The sequence below is a fragment of the Dinoponera quadriceps genome, unplaced genomic scaffold (genome assembly GCF_001313825.1).
Source record: "Dinoponera quadriceps isolate SergipeBrazil2010 unplaced genomic scaffold, ASM131382v1 scaffold4812, whole genome shotgun sequence".
NCBI classification, from domain to species: domain Eukaryota; kingdom Metazoa; phylum Arthropoda; class Insecta; order Hymenoptera; family Formicidae; genus Dinoponera; species Dinoponera quadriceps.
Genome location: NW_014558750.1, coordinates 1 through 12,201, shown reverse-complemented (window position 1 = coordinate 12,201; position 12,201 = coordinate 1). Strand labels below are relative to the sequence as shown.

The 12,201-nt window shown below is 34.2% G+C and overlaps 1 protein-coding gene across 1 annotated transcript; it reads right to left on the bottom strand.

The window, feature by feature from the left end:
- Positions 1-3,709: 3,709 nt before the first annotated feature.
- On the bottom strand, positions 3,710-8,893 carry LOC106749973. Its single transcript, XM_014629970.1, has 6 exons — positions 8,762-8,893; positions 8,450-8,473; positions 7,554-7,606; positions 6,237-6,342; positions 3,883-3,906; positions 3,710-3,805 (listed from the first exon to the last, which is right to left on the bottom strand). Exons 1-6 carry the CDS (start codon positions 8,891-8,893, stop codon positions 3,710-3,712), a joined length of 435 nt encoding a protein of 144 aa, XP_014485456.1.
- Between the last annotated feature and the right edge of the window lie 3,308 nt (positions 8,894-12,201).

The following is a 12,201-nucleotide window of genomic DNA, read 5'->3' as shown; positions in this document are numbered from 1 at the left end:
GGATACAAAGAGAATAATCGACTGCGCACGATGGAACTTTAAGAAGAAATATACGGCAAGACGTTATTCTTTCAACTTTTCAATCTACGTGGACAAACGATGAAATAAAAATGCCAACGGCACGGGATAAAATCGACGTATTTTTTCGCTCGAGAGCAATCGCGATGAAATTAATCGTGCGTCTTGAGAAATTAAGATGGACGCAATGCTGCGAAATATAACGTGTCGACTAACTGTGGAGCGGCCTATACAGCATAAATGACGGAGAAGACAAAATAGGGCAGGAAGAGATGAATATACGGCAAAACTGATTTTCGAGGCGACGCGATTCCGCGCGCAATATCCTTGACAGTCCGCAAGCGGTCGCTAAAGCAGCTGTATAATGAAAAGTCGCCGGAATTCCCCTTTTTCTCGTTTGCACAGTCGTGTGCCGATGGAAATTGCTCGCCGGCTAAAGTCAACTTCGTAAAGAGCAAAAAGCTACACGAGTGAACCGATCCTCCGTGATTAAACTCTTTCTCTCTTTCTCTCTCTCTCTTATGGTTATTTTACTCAAATAAATTCCACGCGCACGTACGTGTCAATTATGCTCACTGCAATTTACTACGCAGGCGAGTTTGTGGACATTCTCGGTGAAAACTGTCGCGAATGAGGCTCACCGTCGGAAAAAGTCGCGGCGACCTATTGGCGGTTGACCGCATCTCTCACATTTGGAGAAGGGAATTTTGGTTTACCTCTGGAGAACAAGATGAGAATCGCGCGAATGGTCGAATTTGAAACGGAAGAAGGGGGGAGCAAGGGTTGGTGGTAAAGATCGATCCCTGTTGCAGATTGGGATACACGCGTGCACGACTGAGTTACGTATATGCATATATAAATGGGCCAGATGAAAGGAAATTGAATAGCGCTTTCACTTGACACACAGAAACTGTCCTCGCTTACAAACCGACCATTTGGTTAAAGGACCAATCTTGTCGCCAGCGGAGCGGTCAGGTGATATCGCATTCATATCGAAACCGTGGCGATATGCGCAGGCGATCATAAGTGATAAGCGTGAACTATTTCGTTACGTGCGCCTCAATTGCGCGGCCGTGTCGACGATCACAAAGTGCGCGACCCTCTGCGTAATGATGTTTCCACCAAGTATTATCGGGATTTTTGACAGCGGATTTTCCGAATTAAGCTCCAAAGCTACAGAACTAACGGTTTGCTAGAAATAACATACCGATTGTGAAGCTTCCATCATGCAAATTCGATTCCAATAGGAAAGTTTTACCTGGACTGTTAAAAAAAGGTCAGAGTGCTCGAGGTAGGAAAGTTATAATTTGTAGTGTTCGCCAATATTGTGGCATTGGATGGCTGAATGCTGTAATAATCCAGCAAAGGGGAAAAAACAGTGATAATACCAATATCCTCTAATTTACGCGTTACTCTTTTTACGGCCCATAAACGCAATGCAGTTAGAACGATAGAAGAATGACGCATAAGCGGCGTTAACTTAGCTAATTACGCGCTTTTCGATGAAAAAGTTATTCGGGAGATAAACGGTCAAATTAATTTTACATAACCGAAGACACACGCGTCGGTCGATTATATTAATATATCCATGAAAAAATTTCAGAGTCATAAAATTTATTTTACTGTTATTGTCGCTATATGCTTTAAAACTCGGTCGTTCCGATTAATTATAACTTAATTGATAACCAATTTTTTAAATATAGGGTGAGAAAAATGTCTATAGCCTGTATGCAAATTTTCATGTTATTAAACTTTTAAAATTTCCGTACATGCGATATATCGTAATCACAATATCTTGATAATTTCGCGGTTTCTCAATTTCTTCATTCTTTGATTTCTCAATTTCGCACACGGAAAAAAGTGATTAGTATAATATAATTGAAATTTAGTTGCCAGATCTTTTAGTTTTAGCTGTGAAAGCTAAAAATTAGATACAGAAGCAAAAAGAATTAGTTAAATAAATTTCAGTTGTATCATACGGACAGCTAATTTTTGGCTGTAAGAGCAACTTCTTTTTTTCCGTGTATGAATGTGACATTTTAAATACTCGTATGACGCTCCGTTAAGAAAAAAAGTGTACCTTTGTTTGGTGTGTTGCAGAAATCAACATGTCCACTACGGAAGCGTGCGATGATGACTCAAGCCCGACGCGTCGGCCAAGGTAAGAGAACTTTAATACGACTGGCACGTTAAAGGGAACTTTTGACGCGAGATGTATATATATATGTATATATTTCCCAGAATTAAAATAGTTTCAATTATCTTCATTTCGCTCGGGAAAACGAAAGAAACCCGGTTAATTCGTCTCGCAGTCAGTTTTCGTGCCCTGCTACGGTAATAAGGAAGAGGAGGTAGGGAGAGGAAGGGAGAGAGGGAGAGTGAGAGCTTGAATCTCGTGGAAAGTACAACTAGTCCGCGGGCCGTCGGTAATTAATTTAGTATAAACCCAGCGGGATATTTAATCAGACGGAGAGTCGGGTGGTTCTCTTCTCTTTCTCTCTTCTACTTAAATAACAATCCGCTGTACATTAATTATACTAATATGATTGTGCGAAGCTTAGTACGCTGGGGTTGTTACGGACGATGTATGGGATAATACTTTCGCCGGGGATGCAAATTCGCGGTTGGCATGCGGTAAACGAAATATGTTATATCGCGTGACCAACAAGAAAACGTGCGCTTACAACACTTATCCCGAATCGATCGTTCGGACAGGCGGTAATTAAAATGTTTACGTAAGTTTTCACGCAAGCGAGGAGAGTGTTATTAAAATGTTTACATCGACGGTTTACGGAGAGAAAACATGTCGTAATGTTTACGCGAGTGCGCCGATTACGAGCGGTTTATTAAATTTTGCGATGTCACATAGCTACAATATTTATAAAATATCGACATCGAGAATACATCAGCAGCGACGTAATAATTTATTACGCAAGGCGTGCATGCCGATAACGAGTGCTTTCTCTGACGTTAAATATCACTACAAAAATAGCAAAGTCCAAATATTTCATGTTACATTCCAATAATAAAAATTTAATAGAGGAAATACTTGGCCGTTTAATAGGTTTACCCGCTTTGAGCGATCAGATCGCTCCAGGATATGCTCTCTCCCTTCGAAAATGCTTGGACTGTGAGCGCAACGATTGCAATTCATCAAAGTAGCAATTACATCTGCTTCATCGTTAAATATTTGAGATTACTGTGTTAGATAAAGCGATTCACTCTAATGAAAAGCATCCGGAGTATTTTGGTACGCGAAACATCGCACTTGTTTTCAATCGTACAATAACATCACAATGTAATACATTGAGACATAGCGAATCATCAGACGCCGCGCTGCAAAAGGTGCGAAACGTAAATATCATTAGGAATAATATTTTCATAATTTTTCGAAAAAATAGAGATAACTCCTCTCGGGCAAACGCCTCATTCAATAAAGATATATTTTGGAAATGATAATATTATATCAAATCGTTATGAAAAAGATGCAAGATCGCATTGACAGATAATGATAAAAAATAACTTGTATATGAGAAAAATTTTATTTTTCAATAGAATATAAGTTTGAACGAAACCATCACACACATCACGCCAGGACTAAATAGAAAAAGAATTTCCTAATGATACAAGAATATGATTGATTTTTATTCGTGTGATTCTCCAGAGCACGCAATCGTTTTTTCATCTTCTTTTATTTACCAAACGCAAGTACTGCAGGGGCTACTTTTAAAGCTAATTTTGCAGCTACCGGGGCTGCTTTTACAGCAAAGTTAGCGAATCCTTTCATCTGAAAAGATAAAATTGTTTCTTTAATACTACCATAAAGCATAATTACGTATTTTCGCACTACTTTTATATACTTACTGCTTTCAGCATGCCTTTGCCAATCTTTTTCATCTTGTCTTTGAACTAAGTAAAAACAGACACGATTTCATTATATTTAAAAGAATTTATACACATGTGTAGTGCATAGCAAGTGTATGCCTTTAACCCTTCCGCTGCGTATGACAGATATATCCGTTACTGAAACGTAGCTTCTCAATTGCAAATACCATGTATACTGATAGAAAATTACAGTTATTTTTGGTGCCAACCATACGCACTTTTTGATTTTAATCACAAAAATAGTTAAGAGAACCATTTTTCTAGTAAATGTTACTATAGTGTCAGTGATAATTATATACGTGTTACTACTTATAAAATATGATTGGCACCAAAAGTAACTTTCTGTCAGTGTATGTGGAAAATCGCTCGCCACTTGCGAACGCTGTATATGTACTGCTGCTTGTTCGAATTTTTGGTTATATAGAATATTCTCTACTATATTATTCCGCCTCAGTGTTACACAATTAAATACTCTACCGCACATAGCACTTTTGGTTGGAGCGCGTCGCAGCGAAAGGATTAATAATTTTTATAATAAATTTTTAAGGAGGAAGAATATAAGTGTAGTTCGGAGCGAAATGATGCGATATAATCTTAACTATTGGCATATATCACGGGTAATGGCAACGTGAAAATTTTGCTTTGCAATCAATTTGAAAATGAAAACGTAATTAACATAGAAGTGCAAGTTATACATACCTCAGGGTCTGCATCAGGCCACGCTTCCACTTGAGAGGACACAATCGCCATAACAAGGATTATAACAAGAGCCAACGTTACATGCGACAGTTTCATTTTTTAGTATTTTCTTAAGTTGCGCACATTGAATGTTTGCTGTCAGCATATCGCTTATATACACTTTTTTCGGCCTATCTAAAAGTACTTTAAAGTTTTATTAATATTGTATTTTATATCACAATCACGTGTCCTTATCTTCTGCAAGAAATACGCGAATGCAACGTTTGACGAGATTAAATACCAATATTTGAAATATTGATGTTGTAAAGTTTGAATGTTTAGGAGGACGATAATTTATCGAAGAACGTTATCTTAAAGAAACACGACTTTTTTTAACTACTAAATAAAATTGTCTTTATGATGTCGTGGCGATTCCTAGAAGACGCTAAGATAGGCACGTCTACTGGGGCGGAAATGTATGCCGATAAATAATAATATATACACATTTCATACGTGAACACATAACCAGGGTTGGGAAAGTTACTTTTTAAAGATAATTCGTTACTTATTGCCGATTCAAAAAAGTAACTCGTTCTCGTTACTGTTACTCGAAAAGTAACGAATCCTTATTTTTTCCGTTGCTTATTTAATACAAGTTCAAACCGTATGTCTATATATTAAAGACAATTTGTTAAAGATAAGTTAAAGGAAAATAAGTTATAAGTTAAAAAGATAAGTTGAAAAGTAATATTTCTAATAGCCTCTTATTAGATACACAAACTCGTTGAATTTTAACCAAAATTCTTTATTAATTATTTTAATAGGAGATGATGCACTATCTTCTTATTTAATGCGACACAAATTTTTCAACTGTAGATAAAATTTGCTACGATCATGTCTCACTGTCGCTAGCCACTGGCAAGGATTGTAAATATTGCGATTAGTGTCTGCAATAAAATGCGTTTTCCGAGATAGAAAAATGATTTCCATAATTCTTGAAGTTGAGGTTCGCATTAAGAGATAATGACAAAACTGATAAACTTATGCTTGCAGAAAATTTTATTATTCAGTGAAATGTCAGATTAAACGACATCAAGATAATAATTATGCGAAATAAACAAAAAGAAATGTTAATAGGACAAAAATTATTCATTTCCTCTCCGTGTTATTCCAGAATCACCATGCCTTCATTTCTTTTTTTGGAACATGCCCATAACTGCGGGCACAGCTTTCAACTAATAAGAAAGAAATATTTCATCAATATTAGCATCATGCGTAGGTACCTATTTGCATATTTTTTTTCTTTTTACTTACCGCCCATTTGGCTACGGTTCCCCACTAAAAAAGAACAGAAAAAATATCATTATACATTTAAGGAATTATATATATGTAGTATGTGTAGTAAACGCGTGTGTTCGTTTAATTTCCAAAATTTATATAATATCTCTCTCAAAGAACGTATTTATAGTATTATATTTGAAGCGATAATATAAATGTGGATACGATATAACTATTAGTTTAGATCACACGTCATTATTACGTGCATATAAAAATTTATAATAGAACTGACAATAAACATGTAATTAACGTGAATAAGTTAACATCGATGTGCAAGTTATACGTACGATGGCCTCAGCTTCAGCTTCCGCATCGGCATCAGCATCGGCTTCTGCTTCAGCTTCCGCTTCTGCTTTAGTGTACATGATCGCCATCACAAGGATCATGCCAAAAATGATCGACAAAGCGGACAGTTTCATCTTGCTGTTTTCAGTAAAGCTAACGTCGTGTTTACTGCACGATTGATAATTACTGTCGCCACGTAGAGCGCGCTTATATATATTTTCTTCCGTTCTCAAAAGACATATTTTCAATTTTTACTGCAGTCATATTTTATTACGGAAGCATTTATATCTTGTGCAAAAACTCGTCAATGCTACACACGAGAGTTCAGATATCGACATTGGGGAAAACTTTTACGTTATAAAATTTCATTTGGCCATCGGAGATAAGTTATCAATAAAAAACAAACTTTTTTTTAAGTGCAATACACAACATTTTCAGCTGTTAATAGAATTATCCGCGTTTATTTTGTTTCCGCATCATGATTCTTCAAAAATTAATTTTTAAAATTAATTTCTGAATATATATGCGAATAAATAAAAAAGATAATATTTTGTAGGTAATCGTATAACATATAATGCTGCTATAGTGTTATCGCATCGTATAAAACTGTAACGTTTGTTACACGAAGTATTTAACGAAGAAATCAACCAATAATAAGTTTTAATTTGTAAAGAATCTTATTGTACAATGGAATGTCAATTTAAACGACGTAGTATCAACAGTTGTCAGAATCGTAGAAAAAGAAATGTTTAATAGTACAAATATAATTGTTCAATACCATTTATGTAATTCCAGAACCAACTTTTCTTCATTTTCCATTTACATGTGCCGTCGACTGCTTCCAATGCTGCCACTTGTTACTAGCTTTGAATGTTCTCAGTAAGGGGATTTATGCTCCACTTTAATAAGATGGAAATATTTCATCATTATCAGCATTATGTATAGGTATCTATTTATTTATTGCTTCTATATACTCATCGCTAATTTAAGGTCTTCAATTTAAATATAAAGAAGAAGATATTCTATATATTATATTAGTTTAAGGAATTAAGTATACGTATATAGTAAGTACACGTACTTTTATCCAGCTTTCAAAATTTACATAACATTTTAAGGGACGTATTTATAGTTTTATATCTCAACCGATATGAGAGAAAGAGAGAGAGAGAGAGAGAGAGAGAGAGAGAGAGAGAGAGAAATAAATAGGTAGGATATAATTTTAATCATTATTTCAGATTACGCGTGTAATTAGAATATCTACATATACATTTATAATAGATTTGAAAATGAATATGTAATTAACAGTGAAATTAACATTTATTGCAAGTTATATATACTCAGGCCTTTACCGCAGTTTCAACATCCGCATCGCATTGACATCAGCATCGGCTGATGTTTCTACCTACATTTAGTGTACATGATCGCCATCGTAAAGATCACGTCAAAAGCGAGCGACGAAGCGGACAATTTCATCTTGCTGATTTTTTAAGAGAGTTGATGTCGCACAATTGTGATGTTTAATCCCACCACATTTAGTTTGTACACCCTGTTTATGTACACTTTCTAAAGTTATTATAAGAAAGAGACATTTTGATATTTTATTGCATTTGTGTTCCTTTTTTTACAGAACCATTGCGCAGTAAACATGGTAATATCATATTTAATGGATTAAACGTTGATATTAGAAAACGGTTGTTTTCTCGAGTTGTGCAGTAAAATTTTAAAGAATATTCATAATTACTTGTCGACATAAAATTTATCAGGAGATTTTTAAAGCGGCACAAATTTTTCAACTGCAGCTAAAATTTGTTACGATCATGTCCCACTGCCACTAGCAAGGATTATGAATGTGATTAATGTCCGCAATAAAACACGTTTTCCGTGGTAAAAAAAATAATTTTCACAATTCTTGAAGTTGAGGTTCTCATTAAGAAATAATAACAAAACTGATAAACTTATGCTTGCTGAAAATTTTATTATTCAGTGAAATGTCAAACGATATCAAGATAATAATTAAATCATCAGAATCACTAGATAATCAGAAATAAACGTAAACAAAAAGAAATTTTAATAGTACAAGAATTATTCATTTTCTTTCCATATTGTTCCATAATCATCATTCCTTCACATTTTGTTTCATGCCCATAGCTGCGGGTATAGCTTTCAACTAATAAGAAAGAAATATTTCATCAATATTAGCATCATGCGTAGGTACCTATTTGCATATTTTTGTCTTTTTACTCACCGCCAACTTGGCTAGGGTTCCCCACTAAAAAAGAACAGAAAAAATCTCATTATATATTTAAGGAATTATATATATGTATTATGTGTAGCAAATACGTGTGTTCGTCTAATTTCCAAAATTTATATAATATCTCTCTCAAAGAACGTATTTATAGTATTATATTTGAAGCGATAATATAAATGTGGATACGATATAACCATTAGTTTAGATCACACGTCATTATTACGTGCATATAAAAATTTACAATAGAACTGACAATAAACATGTAATTAACGTGAATTAAGTTAACATCGATGTGCAAGTTATACGTACGAAGGCCTCAGCTTCAGCTTTCGCATCGGCATCAGCATCGGCTTCTGCCTCAGCTTCCGCTTCTGCTTTAGTGTACATGATCGTCATCACAAGGATCATGCCAAAAATGATCGACAAAGCGGACAGTTTCATCTTGCTGTTTTCAATAAAGCTAACGTTGTATTTACCGCACGATTAATGCTTGCTCCCAGCTCGTAGCGATGCTTATATATGCTTTTTCAGTTCAAAAAAAAATATTTTTAGATTTTATCGCAATAACATTTTATTACGGAAGCGTTTCTATTGATACTATGTTTGCGAGACACTTGAAGGATTAGATATCGATATTGAAACATGTGTATGTTGTAAAATTTTATGGACTATTCGTGATCAATTGTCACCGTAAAATATATCGCAGGATTTTTTTAATGCGTCACGAATTTCTCAAATATCCATACACTTTATTATCATATATCGTTATGATTCCAAAAGTTAGATCGGAGTCTCTTCCGGAATGGATAAGGATGTCAATGAGCAATAAAATAAATATCTTTAGACAAACGTATAACACAAATTGTTGTAGAGTGTCATCGCGTCGTGCATAAATATAATGTTAATTACACGTAATATTTAATGAACAGATCTGTAATGCAATTTGATATTTTCTTCTTAGATATATTGATGAATATTGCCCTTTTAGAATAGAGTAGATTTTTATTTGCAATAAGGATTGCGAACGCTGCGATTAAGTGCCTAAAGTAAACTATGTGGGCCTATTTTTTACTAAAAGTAGGACTCCCACTTTAATATATAAACTCACAATATACTTTTTATGTTAGCACAAATAAAATTTTATTTTTCGCCATTAACAGCTTATGTGTGTCTCTAACAACCGTTGTTTATTAATTCGTCTCTTCTTTTTTTTTATCGCACGGCCTTCTCGTAGGCAAGCGGCTATGTTGGTCGATAACCTAGGACGCCTGTATTCGCAACGGAACAGTAGTGATAATGAGGCCCACAACTATAATATATTTCTTCATGGTACTAGGATTATTTTGACAATTTTGGAAGTTGGGATTTGTATTAAGAAATAATAAAAGAATTGATAATCTTACATTTGCATAACATTTTATTTATTAGTAAAATATCAGCTCAAACAACATTAATTATTAATTATATCAATAATTATTAGAAGGAAACTATAGAATATGAACTATAATAAACTATAAGAAATTTTTGAGAGTACATTGTTCATTTTCTTTCGTGGAATCCTTTTTGCTTTCTTCGGAGTTCACCGCGTGCTGTCTGTTCTTTTGAGTGTTTTTCGGTTCTTTGGTCGGTGTAGTGATGGATCTATGTTTCATCAACAGTCACAAAACGAAATCTTTAGTATCACACTTGAATATATCTAAACATTGCTGAGAAATGGTCATTCGAACTTACTTTTGGTCGATTGTTAACAAACGTGACATCCATTGGGCAGTGAGTTTCTTCATGTCCAAATGTTGATGTTAAATGCAATGTCCACGGTCAAATAAAATTAACATTTCTGACATTTATAATGAGTGACTTAAATAATTTTAAAAACCGTGAACTCTTCATTGCAACAAAAACTATTTTTAGAAAATAATAATTCATCAAGTATCATGATGTCCGGATATTAATGCGAGTAACTATATATTCGACATGATATTTTTGGAGTTATGTGAAATACAAACTTAGCTATCAGTTTATTTCGCACGTAATTACACAAAACCCACATAGTAAGTTACAGTAGATTTTACAATAAAGATACGATTAACCATGAGATTAACATTGGTGTTCAAGTTATACATACAAAAACCTCTGCCTTAATTTCAATATCAGCCTTGGCTATTAATCCCGCTTCTACTTTACTGCGCATAATCGCTAGAGCATTATAGCAAAAATCAACAATAAAGCCAATAGTTTTATCTTTCTGCTTTTAATGAAACTGATGTTGTGTATACTGCAGGATTGACGCCTCTAGTTGTAATATATAGCTTCTAAACGCTTTCTTTGAGCACTTACAAGAATTACTTTCAGCTCTTACTATAGTTATGTTTAACGATGGAAACGTTTCTACCTCATGCAATAAACACGCATATACAATATTTTTAAGGATTAGTCATCAATTCTATAGATCATTTATATTGTAAAATTTGACTGATTATCTGCGCCATTGTCAACATAAAATGATTTCTTTTTGATGCGCTAGGAATTTCTCAGATATAGATAGACTTGTCTACGTTCACATATACATACGTACATCGCCATAATTATATAAACAGCCATAAAAGCCAAACTATCCTCCTAGATAGATATGTGAGTGCCAATAAATAACAAATTTTCTTTAGATAAACATATGTAATATAGTAGCGCCATGTAAAATTGCAACATTGATTGCACAAAGCATTTAACGATAAGGTAAATACCAGAACTTTATTTTTTGAATTATTAATAAATATTAGCCTTTTAGGTTATAATCATTCCTCTTCGTAGCAAGGATTGCGAATCACTACTTGTAGTAAAATGCGCTTCCCGTGGCGCTAAACTGATTTTGATAATGATTGAACTCGAAGTTCGCGTTATAAAGTAATTAATAATAAATAAATTATAATAAATATAAATGTGCACTTGTTGAAAACTTTATTATTCAGTGGAATATCAGATTAAACGAACATCAGGAGAAAAATTGTGGGAGGTAAACGCAAACTAAAATAAGTTGTTGACAATACATGTATATTATGCATCTTCTCTCGTGTAATTCCAGAGTTATCCGTTCTGCATCCTCGTCTGCTTCCAATGCTTGTTATTAGCCCTTCATTAAACTGGGTACCAGTGACTAATAAAATACAATTTTATTTTCAATATAAATATCACACAAAGATATTTATATGCATATTATTTTTGTATACTTACCAGTAGGGTGCTAACGAGGGCACCCACCTAAACATAAAGAGAAACAGAACTGTTTCATTATATATAAAAAATTATGTGTATTTACTATAAATTCAAGTGCACGCGCATTTGACTTGAACGCAATTTATATAATATTTCAACAAAGATATATATATTTTCAATTTAACAATGAGCGATACGATAAATAAATCCAATACAATTAATCATTAGTTTACGTCGCACGTATTAAGGATGTTCATTTAGAAATTTAAAATAGATTTGGCAACAAAAACATGATTAACAATGAGATTAACATTGGTATAATAATTATACGTACTAAGGCCTCTGCCTCAGCTTCAGCTTCAGCATCGGCATCGGCTTCTGCCGTAGCTTCCGCTTCTGCATTAGTGTACATGATCGTCATCATAAGAATCATGCCAAAAACGAGCGACAAAGCGGAGAGTTTCATCTTGCTGTTTTCAGTAAAGCTGACGTCGTGTTTACTGCACGATTGACGCTTGTTCCCAACGTGTAGCAATGCT

Bases quoted from the DNA above. Each gene is read 5' to 3' on its own strand.
- LOC106749973 (XM_014629970.1), bottom strand. From the start codon at position 8,893: ATGAAACTGTCCGCTTTGTCGATCATTTTTGGCATGATCCTTGTGATG. The intron at 6,343-7,553 runs GTAAAGGCCTGA...TACTGAAAACAG, and splicing joins ATGCGGATGTTGAAACTGCG to CAAGATGAAACTGTCCGCTT. The intron at 3,907-6,236 runs GCCGATGCGGAA...AAGATGAAAAAG, and splicing joins AAGCAGAAGCCGATGCTGAT to ATTGGCAAAGGCATGCTGAA.